The sequence below is a fragment of the Tachysurus vachellii genome, chromosome 3 (assembly GCF_030014155.1).
Source record: "Tachysurus vachellii isolate PV-2020 chromosome 3, HZAU_Pvac_v1, whole genome shotgun sequence".
Lineage (NCBI taxonomy): Eukaryota > Metazoa > Chordata > Actinopteri > Siluriformes > Bagridae > Tachysurus > Tachysurus vachellii.
In genome coordinates this window covers 33450925-33473198 of record NC_083462.1, presented here as the reverse complement: position 1 = coordinate 33473198, position 22274 = coordinate 33450925, and the positions used below count along the sequence as shown (strand labels likewise).

General features: G+C 40.5%; 2 protein-coding genes across 3 annotated transcripts in view; one reads left to right on the top strand and one right to left on the bottom strand.

The window, feature by feature from the left end:
• The window catches only part of fbxo16 (F-box protein 16), a 4684-nt gene extending 192 nt beyond the window's left edge, over positions 1 to 4492 (bottom strand). The window contains exons 1-8 of the mRNA XM_060866876.1: positions 4398 to 4492; positions 2967 to 3083; positions 2820 to 2855; positions 2503 to 2709; positions 1711 to 1875; positions 1297 to 1547; positions 1019 to 1121; positions 1 to 197 (exon numbers count right to left, since the gene is read on the bottom strand). The exon at positions 1 to 197 is cut by the window's left edge and continues 192 nt beyond it. Coding sequence (XP_060722859.1) covers positions 1 to 197; positions 1019 to 1121; positions 1297 to 1547; positions 1711 to 1875; positions 2503 to 2709; positions 2820 to 2855; positions 2967 to 3059 — 1052 coding nt within the window. The 5' untranslated portion in view covers positions 3060 to 3083; positions 4398 to 4492. The remainder of the gene's footprint in view (positions 198 to 1018; positions 1122 to 1296; positions 1548 to 1710; positions 1876 to 2502; positions 2710 to 2819; positions 2856 to 2966; positions 3084 to 4397) is intronic.
• A 262-nt stretch (positions 4493 to 4754) lies between these two features.
• Positions 4755 to 19767, top strand: fzd3a (frizzled class receptor 3a). 2 transcript variants are annotated; one of them, XM_060866875.1, is made up of 7 exons: positions 4755 to 4899; positions 7008 to 7473; positions 14071 to 14267; positions 14803 to 15820; positions 16073 to 16221; positions 17210 to 17452; positions 19121 to 19767. In XM_060866875.1, the coding sequence occupies exons 2-7, from the start codon at positions 7255 to 7257 to the stop codon at positions 19374 to 19376; spliced, it is 2082 nt and encodes a 693-aa protein (XP_060722858.1). In that variant the 5' UTR covers positions 4755 to 4899; positions 7008 to 7254; the 3' UTR covers positions 19377 to 19767. The 2 variants fall into 2 exon arrangements, with proteins under 2 accessions (XP_060722858.1, XP_060722857.1); XM_060866874.1 differs by having other exon boundaries at positions 17207 to 17452.
• Positions 19768 to 22274: the final 2507 nt, after the last annotated feature.

The window sequence follows — 22274 nt, the reverse complement described above, 5'->3', positions numbered from 1 at the left end:
GAAGCTCGGAGACTCTTCTCGGTCAGTCTGGGTACCGGGTTCCTCACAGGACCTGGACGTTTCCCAGCATTCCAATGGACTGAACTGATCCTGTTTTCAGGATCCTCACTGGAGAATGGCACAGTGTCCTGCATGGCCCACTGCGGTCTGCTCTGCCTTCGCTTACTGTCTGCACTCAGGTCCAGCGATGACAACATCTGAGAAAGAACAAGGCTGTCATAAAAATTGTCTATGAATATGAATAAGTTTGTGCCTGAGACTGTAACACGGTGTTGCCTTTTTTTTTTTTTTTTTTAGAAATCCATTTAGATTAAAGCTATTACTTGATATTTGTTTTCCGAAACGAAGGTAAATATCACGGCTCATGTCCATGTACGTGTTCTTTCTGAATCAAAGCGAATTGCATTAAACTTTACATTACTCCACGTGTTAATACGCCCATAATAACCTGTGAATTATGTTTTATAGTTCTCTTCCACACAAAGTGAAACTTATTGAACATTTTTGGTCTCATATTTATTAAATCTGTTCCATAGGTGTCACGGTGGCTTAGTGGTTAGCACGTTCGCCTCACACCTCCAGGGTTGGGGGTTCGATTCCCGCCTCCACCTTGTGTGTGTGGAGTTTACATGTTCTCCCCGTGCCTCGGGGGTTTCCTCCGGGTACTCCGGTTTCCTCCCCCAGTCCAAAGACATGCATGGTAGGTTGATTGGCATCTCTGGAAAATTGTCCGTAGTGTGTGATTGCGTGAGTGAATGAGAGTGTGTGTGTGTGTGCCCTGAGATGGGTTGGCACTCCGTCCAGGGTGTATCCTGCCTTGATGCCCGATGACGCCTGAGATAGGCACAGGCTCCCCGTGACCCGAGGTAGTTCGGATAAGCGGTAGAAAATGAATGAATGAATGAATGTTCCATAGGCATAGCACTTCTCATCTACAGTATACTCCATGCTCCTTCTTTTTCAATGTAAGCCCTGGGTAAGAACACATAAAAGAATAATTTACACTACAGGAGCTCACCATAGACTTGGCCTTGCACCGTTTGTATGATGAGGCAGACAGAGCTTTCCTCTCTGTGCTGTCTTGTGTTGTGTTGGGATTAATCCTTCTGCTTCTTGCTTGTCTGCAAAAATATCCAGGATGTTTTCACGTCTCAGGACATTTTTTTGATTGTATTAGAACAATAGATGATAAAGAATCCAGGAGATGAGTGTCTAATCTGTGTGTGTTAGATTAGAGTGTGTACACGTGAGTGTGTGCGTGTGTGTGTGTGTGTTGAAAGGAGGATGGTGTCTTACAATTGTCTGGCATGCTCGATTGGGTCAAGGTTGTCTAAGTAGTTAAAGCGTATGGTGTCAGTGGGGTGTCTGTCTGAGTCTCTCCACGGCGGAGGTCCTTTTGCTAAAGACACAGAGGCACAGCCCGGTAAACTCCGCCCATGCTGGATCCGGACACTGGGCCTCGTCTCGCCGTTCTCCAGAGTCGCCTCCTCAAATTCACTGTCCATCAACTTCACTTCAGGAACGCTAAATTCTTCCTTGTTGAAAGTCTGTGGAAAAAAAAATAGCAAGGATTGCACATGATAGTGTTTGGCTGTAGAGAAAATTCTGAATTACAGATTTAGAACCATTATAACGATAAAACGATATAAACAAACAAACAAACAAACAGAGAGACAGACAAATAAATATTAAGAAACTTAACCGTCTCACCGTGGGTGGGCTTATATGAAGCCCCTGCACTGTCTCTAGGTAGTTCCTCTTCCATACCCCTTGCTCAAATGGTGTAGGAGTGAAGGATATACACCAACCCAGTCTCAAGCATTTTGGCATCCAGAGTTGGTCCAGCTCCACCAGGCTCTTCCAATGCCAGCTAACCTTAGAGCGGTTCACAGTAAGTAGATGAAGTATTAGTTTCTGTTTTATGCATGACTAATAATGTCAAGTCAAGGAGTTTTTTTATTGTCATTTCACTCTTATATAGCTGACACAGTACATAGTGAACATAGACAACGTTTCTCCAGGACCATGGTGCTACATAAAACAACACAGCTAAGGGCTTAAAGTACAGTAAGGTGTCCTAGCAACATAAAGTGCAACCTATTGCAAATAGTGAGAGACAAAAGCTGTGCATAATGTATATTATACTGTACATTGTGCAAAAATAGAGGGTTTTAAACAAGAGGCTTCTTGCAAACATATACACTTATTTTATAGCAGCAGTTGGATGAAGTATTGAAATGTGGTGTGCAAAAAAGTGAATGTGCAAATGTGAGGGAATTTATGTGTGTGTGTGTGTGTGTGTGTGTGTGTGTGTGTGTGTGTGTGTGTGTGGTAACAATTCGGTTCTGGACGTGTTGTAAGACATGCTGCCTGGGGGTCACTCACAACTGACGCATACATTTTTTTACACTTGAAATTCCTACACATGGACAAATCATTGACATTTTAGTGTCGAATGAAATTCTACACTAAAATTCTAACCGGGTTGTTTATATTACTTACCTGTGCACATCTACAGAGGCTCCTGGGATCAAGAAAGGAGAAGATATAGAGAGATATGACCCTGGGCAGAACCCTGGTGAAGTCCAGAGCTTCCTCAGGCACCTGAGTGCACAGGGTCTGTCTAAGATACTTCATCTGAGCCACGGAGCAACGTGAAAAGAAGTCCTGTAACACCTGCTTCCTCTGGTTATCGGACCACTTATCAAACTGGGAGACAGATTGGTGCAGTGCTAAGGTGAATAAGCAGGGTGGTGTGTGTGTGAATACTGAACAGGAAGTAATAACAAAAGGCCAGAATACTGAATATTATTCCTCACCCACTTGCCAACGAGATTTCTCCTCTCTTCAAAGACCTGCAATATTGAGCACACATAAAAAGATAAACCTCAGGAGTCTTTACATGCATCACCGCTACTGAAAGGAAGGACTAGAAGAAGTGTGATGCTGGAATGTTTTACAGATACCTGGCTGTTGGACAGGTGGTGGTTTAGTGGAGTCCAGGAGCTCCGCTTGGTCTGCATCTTACCTCCAAGTGTCTCTTTAGGAGCAAAAGCCATTCCAGCATCACATATAACACACTTCTGTAAAATAATAGGTAAGAAAAGTGTTGTAACTAAAATATATTTATACACAATTATGCTTAAAATACAGATACTCTGCCAAAATCATACACGATTACAAGTGTCATGTGAATGTACACAGGTATTAAAAAGTACATGTTTTAAATGATTGACAAGTTATTAGATAAAAAATAACTTTGGTTACAAATCTGAAATTGTGAGATCATTATTTTTGCTAGATGATGTTTTGCCTGAAAATATCATTCAAGCTCTGTAAGCTTTTTACTTGTATTTGACTCGCTGCCTATCCAGTATCATGAGCGATCGGGATTGATGCTTGTCTAACTTTACTTTGACAAAAACTAACAGATGGGGATGTCAGGCTTTTTTATGGTTCTGACTTGTAAACATTGGTTTTAATATTTTGGGTGTATAAAGGATACACAGAAAGTGTATAAACAACACTACAACTAGATTCTAGGTAAGTTTGGGAAATTAATACTCCCTTAGTCTATAGTCACATGTGTTACATATTTCTAAGTTTCGGACATGAATAATATGTTCAGATTTATATTTTTATACCTGGAATTGAACCTATTTGTGCATAGTGTCCACATTTCTGCACAGACAGTTTAGGGCACTTTTTAAAAACCGCATTCAATCTACAAAATCGCATTACTGTCACTTTTCGAATAAAAAAAAAAAAACACTTGGTGTCTGAATCCAAAGAACCTCTTAGCAATTTAAAATCTTCTTAAATTTTAAAAGCTTCTTACGTGGAAAATCAAACAAAAAAAAAAAATCCAGATTTAATTTATAACCATGTGTAGTATCTTGGCTTAGTTTTCTTACTGAATTTATCTACTCATAACAACATACGTGATATTTATTTGTAAAAAAAAAAAAATCCAAATTCACATATGCAATATTAAGTAATAAAAAACATCCAAAAGAACATAAAGAGTAAAAATATGTAGAAAACCTGGCAACCTCTGATGAACTATATAATGTAGAACGCCATGTCTGTGATTTATAAATAAAACTGTAACAAGTTTTATATATATATATGTTTATATGTATACATATAAATGTAATGTATAAATGTATATACACATATAAATGTAAACAGGTTAAAGAAATCAGTTTCAATAGTACCGAATGAAGTAAAAACACACCAAAATAATCTGTAATGACAGTAACCGAGTGCTTATTACACGTATTACTGATTAATGAAGCGCTACATTTTACTTCACAGCTAAAAGTAAAGAAATAGATATTTAACCAACATCACAAGCGTCTACGGTAGAGATAATGAACCAGGAGATACCGTCATACCGTCAGTTGTAGCCTTCAGAAGCGGTCATAAAGCGTCATGAACTTTATTTACCGTTGGATAGTTTTTAGTTGATCGGTTTCCATAGAGATTGTTTGCGCCGCCTCTTTACACCACCACACTACTATTACTACTATTACTACTACAACCTGCTCGGCGTTTCTTTCAGATTAGAACTATATAGCTATATAAGAGCCCCAGCCAGGTAACGGTTGCTAGGTAACTTGTCTTTAATAGCGCTTATAACGCTCAAGCGCTCGCGCTGAGTGACGACAGCGCCGCCGTTTTTGTTGTTTTTGTTGTTGCTACTGCTGCTTTTCGACGCGTTGAATGCGCGCGCGCCACCACCACATCACACACACACACACACACACACGTACAAGGGACGTGAAGAGGAGCCGTTGTCCGAGAGTCGTGTGCGTGATTCATCCTGACCAGAGAAGAGAGAAGGCCTACATTCGTTACCGGAGGAATAGGAAACAATAACGGAGACGATTTTTTCAGGTACCATCAGTTTACATTACATCAAACAACACGAGTGAAACCACGCGCTTTGTTCATCAGGCAGAATCGGGTTAACGCAGATGACTCTGAGTCAAGTGATACCTCTGGGATGCTTGTATCTATTAATCAGTCATGTCGTGAGTGTTATTTAGTGTTATTTTAATGTACATGAAATGCTGGTCATGAAACCTTTATTTCACTTTAATAAAAAATAAATGTGTGTTTTAAATAAAACCTTATAAATATACGAATCGATTCTTTTTTTTTTTTTAGATGAATCTAAGCACCGGAACAAACGCACTGTATTGTATAGACTTTACGAGGTTACAGGTTACACAATTGTGTATCCTCTATACTGTAGAGAGATTACAGTTGTGTAACCTGTAACCTCGTAAAGGTAACCTCGTAAACAATAGAATGTTTAGTGAGTCAGAGTCAGAGTCAGAGTCAGAATCAGGGCTCTGTGCAGGACACCGGACTTCTACCTTAACACACCATTCAATTCAATTCAATTCAAATTTATCTCTATAGCTCATTTTACAATTGACTTTGTCTCAAAGCAGCTTTACAGAACATAAGCATAGAACAAAAGGTTATTATAAAGATTAATATAATACAAAAATTCATGATTAATATTAGTTGTTATTATAATTTGTTCTTATCCCCAATGAGCAAGTCTGAGGTGACTGTGGGGAGGAAAAACTCCCTTGAATGGTGAAGGAAGAAACCTTGAGAGGAACCAGACAAAGAGGAACCTCACCCTCATGTGGGTGACACCGGAGGGTGTGATTATAAATATACAGTCTGATAAATGTTGTATTAATGAGGAGGTTGTTGTCCTCAAAGACCACGTGGAGTTGGCGTCTCCATGTCTTCATGCTGCTCTGTGCTTTGTACACTGTCTGAGTCTCTCAGTTCCAGTGAAGAGAAACTGATAATGCTACAGCACGCAAGCATATTTTATACAATTGTTTGCTTCCAATTCTGCCTTAGCGCTTAGGTCGAAGACCCACATGTGGGTTTGATGGTCAGGTGTCCACTTTTGGCTATATAGTTTATAAACGTGTACATTTTCACACAAGATTCCTACTCGATATATAATTAATAATGAAATAATTACGTAAATGGACATTTTATACAAATATTTTTTGAAATTCTCACAATACGAACTGAAGTATTATTACTGTCTACACAGCATCACTGTGTTAATAAACACCAAGTCAAGGTTCAGAAACATCTCTGTCTTCTTTGTGGATTGAGTTTCTTGGCTGATGAGATTAAATTCTCCTCTATTATGTCTTGGGACATCGCACCATTCATGGTTTCTTTAATAATGTCTAATTCCCCAGTACCAGTTCAGAGAAGCAGCCTCATTGTGGGTGTTGTATTTTTGGGATCATACACACAAACCTTATTCTTCCAAATACGATAAGTTGAATTATTGCCAAATTCATTATTTAGAATTTCTTCTGGCCAGAGTATATAGTTTATATATATATATATATATATATATATATATATATATATATATATATATATATATATATATATATATATATAAAACTATCCAGGGTCGGGGTTCGATTCCCACCTCCGCCTTGTGTGTGTGGAGTTTGCATGTCCTCCCTGTGTCTCGGGGGTTTCCTCCGGGTACTCTGGTTTCCTCCCCCGGTCCAAAGACATGCATGGTAGGTTGATTGGAATCTCTGGAAAATTGTCCCTAGTGTGTGAGTGAATGAGTGTGTGTGTGTGTGTGTGTGCCCTGCGATGGGTTGGCACTCCGTCCAGGGTGTATCCTGCCTTGATGCCCAATGACGCCTGAGATAGGCACAGGCTCCCCGTGACCCGAGGTAGTTCGAATAAGCGGTAGAAGATGAATGAATGTATATATATATATATATAAAACAATCACTATACAGTATGTCTTACAGTCAGTTTAATTCTAACTAAGCTAATAAATCTTTAAATTGTAAGACTATCCTGATTCAGGTTATTTTAGATCTAATCTCGGTCTCTGATCTGATTCGGAGTCTAAAACATTGTGTACATGGAGTAAATGATGTTTCATTGTTTTTCTTGTAATATTTAGTGCACTCTTTTCCCCACAGACATGGTGAGGCAGTACACCACTAACATACGTTAAAAACAACAAGGCCTTGAAAATACAGCTGAAGATGGATTGCTACTGAGATGATCTCACGCTAAAGCAAACTAAAATGGAGGTCATCCATGCCACTGACAGCACCTCTGGAATATTTCAACACTCATGGAGTCAGTAAAGCACCTCCGGCTGTCGAAACACTCACCTATCCGTTGCTGAAACACAGCCTAGAGTGACATCATTCCGTTTTCGCCATGTTTCTAGCCGGGTTTGGGACAATGTGTCTCGCTTGGTTTGTGCTTTCTATACTGACAACATGCTCAGCTATTAACATGCATTCAGCAGGCAGCCACAGCACCTTCACGTGTGAGCCGATCACGCTGCGGATGTGTCAGGGTCTCTCCTACAACACCACGTTCATGCCCAACCTGCTCAATCACTACGATCAGCAAACCGCAGCCCTTGCCATGGAGGTAGAGGAACCTTTTATTTACAAATATCTGCAATGTGCTTTTCAAAATGCTAAACATTTGTTCAATACAAATATAAGTTACATTTCCGGAAATATGCAATAGAGACTGTATTGATGGTTTAGTTTTGTAGATATGAACTGTGTGTGTGTGTGATATACAGTGCCAGAAGGTATTCCTCCGCCAGTGAATCATTTCGTATTATATTTAGATGACCACAGAATCATTTGAAAATAAAACAAATCTAAACGCTGCATATTTGATAAGTATTTACCCTGTGAGTGCCTTATTTTTGCAGCAGTTACAGATTTGTGTTGTTAGATGTCTGTTGGAAGATTGCAATAATTCTAACAAAAGGTGGACTTATCCCTGGGCTTTGACTCAACAGAGCTTTTTTCAGTTTACTCCTTTCTACTTTTTGCCAAGTGCCTTATCTCATTGTACTGTTGAACTACACATTCTCTGCAGTTAGATTAGATTTGCTTTCATCCAATTTGACCCTGATGGCAATAAGCTTTGCCGTCGGTCCTGCTGGAAACTCTAGAGCAAGATGCTGCCACCACCGTGCTTTATCACTAAATGACCTCATTTAAAAAGATTCATTTTAGTCTGATCAGAATACAAAATCCTCTGCACAGGTTCTTCTGTTTCTGGTGTCTGGGATGTGTCACTTTATACATATATATAATGGATTTCACAGAGTTACATTAATTGGGCAAGCGTGCAGCTTAACTTATTTAGTGTGAGCTCTAATACTAATATATAGCTTGTAGTTTTGTTTTGTTTTTGTAAATAATTCCGAGGATACCAAGTGAGAACATTATTAGGAACAAATCTACACTTACGTTTAAGCAGTTAACTAATCAGCCAATCATGTGGCAGCAGTGCAGTGCATCAAATCATCCAGATACTTCAGCTTCGGTTAATGTTCAACCATCAGAATGGGGAAAAAATACGATCACTGTGATGTTGTTGGTGTCATATGGGCTGGTGCGAGTATTTATATAGCTGCTGATTGCCTGGGATTTTTTTTAGTCTTTAGATTTTATCCTAACGTATGTAGTTAGGCTGCAGTAAATCAGATAATCACTCTGTACAACTGTGCTGAGCAGAAAAGCATCTCAGAATGCACAACACATCGAACCTTGAGGTGGACGGGCAACAACAGCAGAAGATCAGGCCGATTATTACCGCTGATCATCTCGAGACGTGAGTTTGAAGTTCTCCAGCCTTCCCAGGCACCACGATCTGAATCTAGTCTTTTGGGATGTGATAGAATGAAGAGATTTGTGCGGTGTTCCTAATAAAGTGCTTAGTAAGTGTATATATTTTACTTATTTAAATCTGTAGTGAGTCCATTTAAAATGAATTTGATGCTGCAACAAAGCAAAAAGAGAGCGAATCACTTAAAAGGGATATTTTCTGAAGGTACGGTACGTCCCAGATTTCAGCAAATGACTCAATTATTTAAAATAAACCTTTTATCCTGACTCTGGTAAAGAGAAGACAGAGCCAATGGGTGGGAAATGGCTAAAAAAAAAAGACTGACAGGGAACACTAAATGGACGTTAGACTCATTGAAAGACTGATTTTAATCGAAAACTAAAATATAAAAATATAAAGAGTTTCTTTTTGGGATGGCAGAAGATTTTAAATGCTCCAGCGTAGACTGAACTCTGGGTAACCTCATTGGTGAAAGATGTTTGCCTAAAGGGTTTTAGGGATGAGGGACCATTGTGCTCACAGAATGACAGGGATATCTGAGCAGGATTAATGTTGTCATGGAAAACTCGGGGCTGCTTTTTTTATGTTGCAGAAATAGCATTTTATTAGCCTTAGATATCCAGCAAAGACTGACATTAAAACCTGACCACTGTAACATGACACGTTATTAATAATTACGTCATTGCGCTTAAAGCTGCTCATTTCGTTCCAAGCTGCTCATTCAAAACATTATATAACAACAATTAGCTCCTAATATCATACCATAATGTCTTATTATGGCATCCTTACAGGCAACAATACTGCTAACATTTATTCAATCAGCACTCAGAGCCAGTGGTTTACCCATCATTCCCCCTTCTACATCGCAGTCTTTTGTTCCTTTTCCACTTTATGTCTCTTCCTTCCTCCCTCCCTCCCTCTCTCTCTCTCTCTCTCTCTCTCTCTCTCTCTCTCTCTCTCTCTCTCTCTCTCTCTCTCTCCCTCCCTCTCTCTCTCTCTCTCTCTCTCGGTTTCTTCATCCCTCCCCCACATAAAGTAGTGCAGTTGCTTTGGAAACGAGTCCCAATTGTCTTGCAACAAAAGAACAGGGCTCTTTTCTCTCTTAGGAGGAGGTTCCCCTCCACCACCACGCCCTTTGACCCTGCTCCGTAGAGACCACTCGCTGAACGCGGGCCTTTGCTCATATCTCTGGTTGCCATGACAGCAGAATGGATACGCACAGACATGAGCGGCCATGATGAGAAAAAAAAGAGGATATTTAGAGGATATTGGTTTGATTTAGATAAACACAGCAGAAGCAGTAATATTTTTTTGAACATGATTAGAGGCTACGTGAGGTTTTAACTGTGCACTGAGCGAGAGACGAGATGCATATTCCTCACCTTTTCTGAATGATGTCTGTGATATTTATTATATTTATTTATATAATAGATTTATATGTTTATTTACACACCGTCTTTGTTTGCAGGGGAAATATAAAGGAGAAAATATTAGGCTAGTTTAGATGCAGAGTTCTGATAAGGAAACTGAAACATATATATATATATATATATATATATATATATATATATATATATATATATATATATATATATATATACACCATGTGCCTCGGGGGTTTCCTCCAGGTACTCCGGTTTCCTCCCCCGGTCCAAAGACATGCATGGTAGGTTGATTGGCATCTCTGGAAAATTGTCCGTAGTATGTGATTGTGTGAGTGAATGAGAGTGTGTGTGTGTGCCCTGTGATGGGTTGGCACTCCGTCCAGGGTGTATCCTGCCTTGATGCCCGATGATGCCTGAGATAGGCACAGGCTCCCCGTGACCTGAGGTAGTTCAGATAAGCAGTAGAAAATGAATGAATGAATGAAGTTGAAGCACTCAAGTTGGACCTCTAACATCACCATTCACAATCTGCCAACAGGATCTACAACTCATGCAGTTTGTCCTTTAAATTGCAGGATTTCAAGACTTGTCGATCACTGGCTGTCTGAAATACTCGTGTCTGACCAGATAATGCTGGAACTAAATTTCAACAGTAATTGGACTTGTTTGCCAGTACTGAAGTTATAATGAAATAACAGCCGCTGTGCTCAAGTCAGTGGCCGGAACCGCTGCCCCTATGCTTGATAGATTAATTACTCAAGTATAAGCAAACCGTATAAGAAAAAGAAACCTGAGGGTCCAAATGAAAGCAGAGCACAATGTGTTAAGGTGTTGGATATTTGAGAACATTTCACATCTCAAAACTATTTTTTTTTGTATTACAGTGCGTTGGACGCTGGAGCCATATAAAGTTTATAAGTTTATAAAAAATATAAGTTTTTTTTTTAACATGCTTCAGAGACTTTTAGAAACTTTTATTCTGATATTATTTGGTTTTTAAACCAAAAAGCACATTGAGTTGAATGAATGATGTCATTTGCAACAAATATATTTGTGTATTTGGATATTGTGCAACTGGACGACTCCACGGTCATGTTTTGTAAGCAGCAAGCTGGCCACATACCTGTGATGAATGACGTATAAATTTTTCTCCTCCCCGTATAGACTGTGTTAAAGATTTTACATGTGATTGCGTCTGTATGTTAACTGATCTAAAGCAAATACTTGTGTACATACAGCGGAACTCATTAAATGGTAAGAAGTACATTTGTAGTTTTGGGCTTTTCCTGTTTGGAGGTCGAACGAAGGCTTTCTATAAACCCAGACAAGGAAAATACAGATTTTTGACAGATTTTTGCCCGAGGACAACCAGTGACCATTAAGATGCACACAATGTAAGTGATGTGCAGCTCAGTAGGAGAATAATGCTGTCTACTGAACCGGTTCAGGTTTAAGTCACTACACAGCTCATATGTGTCGGGTTCATTGTAATGCAATTACTGAATTCATTTACATTCAGCATTCTGACGTTAAAGAAAAAGTCACTGGGGAAAATAATGGACATTCGTGAAAACTGGAACAATAGATGCAAAGTATAAGCATATAAAAGTCTTTCATTTTGCTATACAGGACCCCGAGACTAGAAGCCTGTCAACTATTTGAACACGACAAACACTCGTACGTCTCTGTTTGCGCGTCCTGATTGTGTCGAGTCCGTATCCAAGTGGAATTTAGCACGTTAAATATGGATTATTGTGAGGAAAAGATGCCTTGATGAGGATGCTTTGTGTCAAAACGGGCAAGACTAACATCCATCATAATCCTTTTTTACAGGCGGTTTGGGTGGCAGCTTGGAGGAAGTGTCATAAGCATGACATCATTTAGTTATTGATATGTACATACAAAATGTCCTACATCTGCTAGCACTAACCGTAATCATGATTACTATTGGTTTATTTCATTTCCCCAGCTAACCCAGAGGCTTTGCGTTAATTCATTTATGGAGGTTTTAGTTCATATGTTTACAAAGAGCTACACAATACCTTAATACCTGATGATGATGACGACTTTAAACATTTACAGTTATGAATGTTGCTTTTGGAATATTTCCCTTAGATATAAAAGTAAAATACACTAACGCTGGAACCAGGATTTTTATTTATTTATTTTTAGTATTATTAGTTTTTTTTTTTTTTTTTGCACCGACTCCTCAAAGCTATTGTAGCAAAAGCACAAAGGCAGAGAGGCACTATGTCGTGTTCTGGGTGGAGTTCACCCCCATTGGGAATTTGCAAATTCAAGTCCAGCCCTCGTGGCTTATATACCGCATTCAACTAGAGCTTGCAATTCCCAACCTACGAGGGGGCAAAGAAATGCCCCCTTAACTCAGAATTCCTGCTTGAAAACCTGGGAAGGTCTCGTCGAGGTATGTGGAGTTCAGCATGTGACATCAAAACAACATGGCTGCTCAAAGCATCAACAGTAAACACAGCTTTAAATGAGTTCTACTGTATTTACAGACTCACGGTTAGCTGACTAGCTTGTTGTTGACAAAGAATGAACATTAAGGTGTCCGTGTTTTTCCCCAGCATATGTGAGCACATACTGAAATCTCGCTCATGGTGATTTGCATATTTAAGTCCAGCTCCTTTGGCTCACATGCATAATGCCTGAAGAGTTCATGTGATTGAACAGTTGTGGTTTGTCTATGAACTAAAAAAATGCAACACATCTTTAAAATGCTGTAATTATAACCACTAGACTAGACTAGATATCAAATGCACCCATAAAAGTAACCAAACAAACTAACATATTAAATGGTTGTGCTAGTGGTTAAGGCTCTGGGTTGTTGATTGGAAGGTTGGGCAGTTGAGCAAGTCTCCAGGGGTGCTGTATCATAGCTGCCCCTGTGCTCTGATCCCAACCTACTCAGTAAGGATATGTGACGAAAAGAATTGCACTGTGCTGTAATGTATATGTGGCATCTTTTCATTCATTTAACCCTTGTGTGTTGTTCGGGTCTGTGGGACCCATATTCATTAACATCGATAGTTTTGAACTTTGCTTCCTTGTAAATTTGTTGATTTTTTTCCCGACACATAACTTGATTAAATTTGATTTTCTTTTTTTTAATTACATTTTATTAAAAAAAAAAAAACAACAACAACAAAGAACGAGTAGCATTTTAATTAAAAAATGTGATGTAATAAAGGTAAAGGGCAAATATTAACCATATATGCTGTTTATATTGCTTGTAATTGGGATGAAGTAAACATCTGTAGAATATTTTAACATCACATTTTTGATTGTGTTGAATTAAAAACCCAGAAATTCAGCGGGTCCAACAGACCCACGAACACTGGCTGGGTAACAAAAATACGAACAATATACAAGGGTTAAAGGCAGGGTCTCCGATTTTTTAGAAATGCTTCAGAAAACTGAGTCGGGCCGAATAATAAAAAAATCAAAAGCAAAAATCAAAACAAACGTGTAGCCAATGAGCAGAAAGGGGCGGGGCTTGTCAATATGGGCGGAGAGAGTGTTCAGTGCGCATGTGTGACATCAGCAGAAAGCGGTTTTAACATTGACATGGAGGATAAAAACAAAGAAAGAAAGAGAAGAAAGGCTTACGATAAGGTAAGAAGTAGGACGTTGGTTACGTTGGTTTTGCTTTGTTACACAGAACTAATATATGTCTTTGTCCTTTACATGATTATGCTTGTGTGTCATTTTTGCTTGTTTGTTTATCTACAATCGTATTGTTCTTCCCTTCAGCTAAGATAAAGACACATTTCTTTCCATTAGTTGCCTGGGTTACGTATGTATGTGTGGGCGGAGCTATCGATACAGGGGTGGGACCCATTTGTTTTAGGAGCGTGTTTGTTTTGGTGATTTCAAATGTCGACATTGGCTCTCAAAAATCGGAGACCCCACCTTTAAGTAAAGATTAAGACTTTGTTGATGCCTTAATGAATCCTTTTTCCTGTACCAGCCCTTCCACCCCATGGTGAACCTGGAGTGCTCAGCTGACATGCGTCCATTCCTGTGTGCGCTCTACGCCCCCGTGTGTACGGAGTACGGTCGTGTAACCCTGCCGTGTCGCCATCTGTGTCAGCGGGCCAAGAGCGACTGCTTCCAGCTCATGGACATTTTTGGAATAAGCTGGCCTGAAGAGATGGCCTGCAACCGGTAAATCCTATTAGATGCCAATGTTCCAGTGTTGTTTCCACTAGTTTATATGTATATGCATTCAGCTACCTTTAGCTGTCCCATATTAGTCTTAAATATTCATACATTACTGGTAACCAAATCTTCCTAGCAGTTGTTTGTGAATGGCTCATCTGTACCGATCGGACACATTTGTACTGCCATAGCTTAAAAACGTTACTGCAAAAACAACTGATTTCCCCCTAAATCATATCAGGGTTCCAAATGTAAAGAAAATACAGCAACATTCATTCAATCAGTTGGTCAAATCATTGTTTCATTCAGATGGTCAAATCATTGTGGCATTGTTTATGTTCTTCTGTCAATAGCAACTCGTAAGTTACTGTGGTTCAAATTCACTTACAGGTGATTAAGTTTAAGATTTAGTCATATATTCAAAAAATAATTAACTAACAGTTACACATTGTAATTATCTTCAAACCTTTTCTATAATCCCACATTATGAAAATCTCACAATTTTGAGGCCTCATACAGTATATTCTTAATCATTTGTCAGGTTTCCTGAATGTGACGAGCCGTATCCACGAGCCGAGGATCTCCTCTCAAGTGCTGATTCCACTGAGGAATCTCCCGCATCTGTACAACGTGATTATGGCTTCTGGTGCCCGCGCGAGCTGAAGGTGGACCCTGAGCAGGGCTACACATTCCTCGGAGTTCGCGACTGCTCGCCCCCATGCCCAAATATGTACTTTAATAGGCACGAGCTTGTCTTTGCCCGCTACTTCATCGCTGTGGTGTCCATCATCTGCCTTTCGGCCACGCTCTTCACTTTCCTTACCTTTCTCATCGACATGGGTCGTTTCCGCTACCCTGAGAGGCCCATCGTCTTCTACTCCGTGTGCTACATGATGGTTTCGTTGGTGTTCTTCCTGGGCTTCCTGTTGGAGGAGCGCGTGGCATGCAACAAGGCGACAGCGGGTCATTTCCGTGCCTCCACTGTCACACAGGGCTCACATAACAAAGCATGCACGCTGCTCTTTATGACCCTTTACTTCTTTACCATGGCGGGCAGCGCGTGGTGGGTTGTGCTCACTGTCACGTGGTTCCTGGCTGCAGTACCCAAGTGGGGGAGTGAAGCGATTGAGAAGAAAGCTCTGCTTTTCCATGCAGTAGCTTGGGGACTGCCCGGCATTCTCACTATCACGCTCATGGCACTGAACAGGGTGGAGGGTGACAGTGTGAGTGGTGTGTGCTTCGTGGGTCTTTACGATCTCACGGCTTTGCGCTGGTTCCTCCTTGCCCCGTTAGCCCTGGCCGTGACTGCTGGAGTCGTGCTGCTGTTGGCTGGGATTGTGGCACTGAACCGTGTCCGCATGGAGATCCCCCTGGACAAAGAGAACCAAGACAAGCTGGTCAAGTTCATGATCCGCATAGGCGTGTTTTCTGTGCTCTACCTGGTGCCGCTGCTGATGGTGATTGGCTGCTTCATGTACGAGCAAAGCTACAGACCATTGTGGGAGATAACATGGGTGCAAGAGCAGTGCAGAAACTACCACATCCCCTGCCCATTCAAGGTAGCACGCACAAAGTGTACACGACGATCAATAACCGATAATTCTGGAGCTGAATTGTATGTCCTCAGTTTGTAAACAAATGGACACAGAAATTTAGTAAATTCTCCATTCAAGTCATCCATGTCACAACGATGGGGCATGTAAACCATGACATGGTTCAGTCCAAGTGTTTTCAGAAATCTAAATCAGCAACATTTTATAATTTGTACAATATTGAATAGACATCTAGCTGTCGGACTGTTGTGTGTACAGGTGGAGAAGACGAGCAAGCCAAACGTCGCCCTCTTCCTCATCAAGTACCTGATGATGCTGGTGGTGGGAATCCCCTCTGTCTTCTGGGTGGGCAGTAAGAAGACCTGCTTTGAGTGGGCCAGCTTCTTTCACGGCCATCACAAGAAAGAGTGAGTCTCCCAAAGAGATGAGCTGTCTCTGAAAGACCTGGGATTACATTTTCATTTACCGAGTCGGTCTTGTTTTTGACTGATGACGTCCGACTGGAATAAATACCAGCAGCCACACTTGGCTCTTTGAGTAGGCAATTTGACACAAATTAGTTTAAAAGGAAGTGCAAACTAGATTTGTAAAATTTGTCGTGACAAACTTTGACGTTGGCTTTGACGATGCAAGTATCCGCAACGGACGGTGCTTTTTCGAGGCAAGTGGACATAAGGGTTAGTGTTGCTTTTGGAGGCAAGTGGACAGAAAGCTAGGTTGCCAAAACATTTGGAGGTAAGCGGAGACAAGCATGTGACCTCATCCAAATACTCCTGAGGAAGTTCCCCACATTGGGCTGATTGTTTTGATATGTCACTTATCCATGTTGTGCTAATTTTTGATCATCACGTGACGTCACGTGTATTCTGATGACGTCACGTGACGTCACGTGATGTCACGTGAAAATCAAAAATTAGCACAGGGGGAAGTTCCCCTCAGTGTTCTGAGTGTTTTGATATGTCACATGTCCATGTTGTAAAAAGTTTTTTGATTTTGCATATTTTGGGGGCGGGGCTGCGGCACAACCGGAAGGCCAGTCGGTACACCAATTTAAAAGTTTGTACAGAGTCTCACCCTAAAGGAGCTGGCTGAGTTTGGTGTAGATAGTTCGAAAGCTTGCCGAGTTATAAACCTCCAATGTTTATAATGGGAGTCTATGGGAAAAAAGGCCAATTTGAGACCCGGTACCGGAAGTACTGGTACTCACATCGCTTATAAAAGTAATAGCAACAAACTTCAGACCAGGGTCTACAACATGAAAACAGAATGTTGGCTTCTACAAAGCTACATAATTCTAAGCAGTAACACTTCCTTTTCCCTGCACTTGCATTTCTTCATTGCCTTCTCACCTCTTTATGTATTTTCTCTATTTTTTTCCCCTTTGCACATTAGCAGTGTGGTACATAACAGTAAGCAGGTGCTGCAGGAGCCTGACTTTACTCAGCTACTGCTGCGTGAGCCTGGCGTTCCTGTGGTGCGCCAGTCCCGTGGCACCTCCACACAGGGCACCTCCACCCACGCGTCCTCCACCCACCTGGCCATGCTGGATGAGGGACACAGCGGTAGCAGCCGTCCGAGCAGCATGCACAGCAAAGCCAGCAGTTTCCACAGCAGCCGGCGCCGGTCTCACGACGGCAGGTAGGAGAGCACGAGCTGATTAAAGAGATCTCTGTTATAATAAATGTTTATGAGTGAGTGTTTGGTGACTTCTCAAGCTTCTACAGAGCCTAGTTTTGAATTAGCTCCAAAACTGACCTAAAGACTTCAGACTGCGATTCGCTCTAAAACGTCTGTCAAACCTCTCGAGTATCTTATGACCTCATTGGGTTTTCTCAACCTGTTCTAGGGAGTAAACAAAAAAGTGTTTGAGATTTATTACAGTTTTTGGAGTTATAAAGCTTTGAATGGATTGAACTTTGTGAGGTTTTAAAATTAGACTAAAGTTGAAAAAAATAATAATTTGTTAGTCAAAGAAAGACTAAAATACAAGAAACACAGTTTTCCCCCCTTTTGATCTTCTTAGTTCACATTGCTCATATTTTCAGTGTTAATTAAATTAAACACTATTTATAAATTGTCTATGAAAATGAACAGACATAGAGGGGGCACGGTGGCTTAGTGGTTAGCACGTTCGCCTCACACCTCCAGGGTTGGGGGTTCGATTCCTGCCTCCGCCTTGTGTGTGTGGAGTTTCCATGTTCTCCCCGTGCCTCGGGGTTTTCCTCCGGGTACTCCGGTTTCCTCCCCCGGTCCAAAGACATGCATGGTAGGTTGATTGGCATCTCTGGAAAATTGTCCGTAGTGTGTGATTGCGTGAGTGAATGAGAGTGTGTGTGTGTGTGTGCCCTGCGATGGGTTGGCACTCCGTCCAGGGTGTATCCTGCCTTGATGCCCGATGACGCCCGTGACCCGAGGTAGATCGGATAAGCGGTAGAAAATGAGTGAGTGAGTGAGTGAACAGACATAAGAGAAAAGGGTGCCAATAATTCTGGAACTCATTGGTTTTCCCAAACTCTGATCTACATTTGTTCCAATACCCTTGGCTTGGAAAACACATGGAATGCAGTTCTATTTGTGCCTAATCTATATTAATAAGATGCACATAACCTATTATGAGTGTATAATAAAGAAAGACTATAATAATAATTATAATACAAATAACTGGCTTGTTCTTCATTGCACATCAAATTGTAATTGTCACTATTGTAAATTTAAATTCGGGCTGAAATCAGATGAAATTAGTTTAGAATTCCAAACTTACAATCCTACACATCAAGTAAAATCAGGTTTTATTGAGCAGAAAGTACCGCAAAGGGAATTTTGAGTACCGCTGACTGTGTGTGTTGCTTTATCGCTGAAACGTCAGGTTTGTTTAAGTCGGCAAATGCGGCCATTTTCAGTCGAATGACTGTTCCATTGCACTTTTCAGTGTCAGAGGTCAGGTACAATGCAGTGGATTTTCCATAAAGTCCTCATGGAAATATATGTAAACAGACAACACAGTAAATTTTACACGTTTCATAATGCTCCTTTATTCCAAAGCCATCACTGTCTCTGGGAGCGATGCAGCAGAGTCACACATTCCCAGTGACCCGCTGAGCACTGAGTTTCAGCACACAAAGGTCCAGAAGTTCAGGCAACTCCATTATATAAAACAGCATTGTTGTATTATGACTGGAGGTAAAGTCTTAAGGGAGGTCTGTTGGTGTTGGTGATTTTATTATACAGTGAAAAGCAAACAGAATGTAGATCAGTCCTGGAGAAACATCTGACCCCAACTGCATTGTGTCCCTTTTCTTTATGCAGGTACACGTCCTGTAATTTCCATGGTGCAGAAGAGCTCTGCCTGCCCCACATCAGCGCATCCCGCCTCCATGAGGAGCTTCAGCAAAGCAGCGCAGTTCGATTGGAGAGCCAGTCACGACACGGCGGATCACAGCGCCTAGACAGCCAGTCACGACACGGCAGCATCCGGGACCTCAGCAGCTCGCAACTGGCATCCCAAAGCGTCCCTGTTAACGCCATCCACTCAGTCACAGAGGAAAATGGAGCCACTCCTTAAACTTTACACACACCAAGTTTGTGAAAGAAGCACATGCTAAAGAGTCTTCCTGCACATGGATATCAAACAGACCCTGATCCAACATTAGACATAGACTCAGCAGGAACTTTAGGAAAGCTTTCTGATCAAAGAACTGCAGGATCAACAGGGTAAACACAAGGCCTTTTGTTATATTATCTTTTTAATACTGTATTGAAGCACTTGCTGCTTCGTGTTCAGGCTATTAGACTCTTGTGTACATTTTGTGGATGTTTTTTTTTTTCAAGAACCTTTCTAACATTTATAGACGGAAACACCTTCGCGTTCCTCTGTCGCACTTTGTGTAGATTTCTTGGATTAGACCGACACGTTACAGTACACCTCGCTCCTGACGTTCCACCTGATTTCTCACACAACTAAGTACAACCTGTGTGGGTGATGACAATGTTTTATTTGTGATAAACATTTGGCGTGTAAAGAGCAGTATTACAGAACAGACAGACAGACTGACTGAAACTCAAGTTCTTGCTGAAAACGTAGAATCATTTGATGTAGAATCGACGAGTAAATCCGTTATGTCTCACGTCATAGTTATCAGATACGAGTAAAGTTTGGTCTTGAAAATGAATTTTTCTCATTTATAGTCTTGAAGTTGATCTCAGTAACATACGATTTTATAAACTGTGACATTTGACCTGTTTGTGCAGGTCCAGTGTTATTTCTAAGCCAAATGAAATAACAGAACAAATCCCCCAGGGTCACTTCATCTTCATCTTCTGTTCATAGAAATACATCAGATCAGTCCATAGATTTTGTTGATCTTCTGCTTGATATGTATGCAAAAAAATAAAAAATAAAAACAAATTGCCAGCAGTGAGCTCTCATCATTAAAACACACTTAAGCTTCCGATCGTGTGACAAAACATAATACAACCCTGTAACAGAAGCAGGGAATTAATACATCTAGCATGCAAAACTGTACAAATTATTACCAAATAACAAAAACGTGATTGTGACGTGAGAGCTAATGTGGACTACTGCAGAACGTCACTAATTGTGCAACAGCTGCCTGATGCCTTCCTTTAAGACTATATGAGCTACAGCTGACACCATATTGCGACTCCTGAGTCAAACGATAACCAGCTTCTGAATCTGCACTGGAGAGGAAGCTAATCATTCAGTGGCAGAGGTGTGAGTAAGTCACACATGTGCAAGTCACAAGTAAGTCACAAGTCATGAATGTCGAGTCAAAGTCGAGTCGAGTCTTTTTTTAATATTTGTCAAGCAAGTCTCAAGTCTCAAATTTTTGCCACTTAATGTAAGTCTGACTCGAGTCAAGTCGAGTCCCCCATCTCTGAATCATTTAACTCAAGTCATGAATGTCAAGTCAAAGTCGAGTCGAGTCCTTTTAATATTTGTCAAGCAAGTCTCAAGTCTCAAATTTTTGCGACTTAAGTCTGACTCGAGTCAAGTCGAGTCCCCCATCTCTGAATCATTTAAATCAAGTCCGAGTCAAGTCTCAAGTCATGAATGTCGAGTCAAAGTCAAGTTGAGTCCTTTTTTAATATCTGTCAAGCAAGTCTCAAATTTTTGCGACTTAAGTCTGACTCGAGTCAAGTCATATGACTCGAGTCCCCCACCTCTGTTCAGCAGCACAGTGTAACTGACCTGACCAAGGCTTTTTCATTAGCGATAGATGTTAGAAATAAATAGAAATGAAATTTTAAACCTTCCCATTTTGATTCTTTTTCTATTACTTCCCATAAAGCTGCTTTGAGACGATGTCAGTTCAAATAAACTGAATTGAAATTGAATCGTGTGAAAACACCACTGGAATTTTTTTGCACATACTCACATCAGATCCCAGAGCAAACGCTTGTGTTCAACTCTTAAGGCTTTTAGTAGGGAACTTAACAGCATTGTCTAGACCAAGTTTAACGTGTCATATCATTGGGAACAATTGCCTCAGAAGAACATTGGCAACCAAGGAAACTCTAATTAATGATGACTTGCTTTAAAATCAAGTGGAACCTGTTCACATACCGTTAAATAATCAGGATCAAAAGACACACGTTTCTTTTTTGCTTACAAAATTCCCAGCTTTCTTACATTTCTAAAGCTGGGAACGTAAAAATGTGGCCGAAAAAAATATGTTCCAACTAATAAATTATACAATATTATGCAAACAGGTCAATTTTCAGTTGAAGCATGTTAAGGTCTCTTATAATAGAGATCCGTAAGGGGAAAAAAAACAGCACAGATGCTTCAATTTTACTCATGAAAAAATTTCAATATTTTTAGCCACTCGCTGATTTTTTTTCACAAGATATAAAGAAAGCAACGTTGTGGTTTCCAGGAATCGGATAAAAAAATATTCCAAATAAATAATGCTGGTAAATGAATAAACTAATGATTTAATTGTGTTTCTCTCTACAGAATTTCCTTATTACTTATAATATTATAATATACTTTCAGCCTATGTACATTATTGTGATGGAAATCTAAAATTACCGATTGGCTCTGATGGAAAGGAACTCTGTCTTAAGCCACGTCCTGTTCTCTGTACTGTGTATGTAGTGCTTTATTTTATTCGGAGTTTTTGTAGTCGTGTCTGACAGCACAGTGGTGAAGATCAAGTGCACTCGTGAAATCCCACAATCGGGATGTAGGTAGTGACACCAGACGTAACGCTACTGTATATCGGTAAAGCTTGAGGGTGGCGTTGGACCTGCGTACAGTTAATAGGTTGATGTTAATAGATTGGTGTGAGAGAAAAGCAAGAGGAGAGAAAGCTGTAGACGTCAGAATGGCAGTTTAAGTAGTAATCAGGTCTCCATAGTAATCACATACTAGAACAAAAAAAACAAAACCAAAAAAAATTCTCCCCACATTTGTGGTGATTGATATGGTCCACAGTTG

Coding starts and splice junctions, on each gene's coding strand:
- fzd3a (XM_060866874.1), top strand. CDS start 7,255: ATGTTTCTAGCCGGGTTTGGGACAATGTGTCTCGCTTGGTTTGTGCTT. Junction 15,821..16,072: donor ACATCCCCTGCCCATTCAAG/GTAGCACGCACA, acceptor TTGTGTGTACAG/GTGGAGAAGACGAGCAAGCC. Junction 16,222..17,206: donor CACGGCCATCACAAGAAAGA/GTGAGTCTCCCA, acceptor TTTGCACATTAG/CAGTGTGGTACATAACAGTA.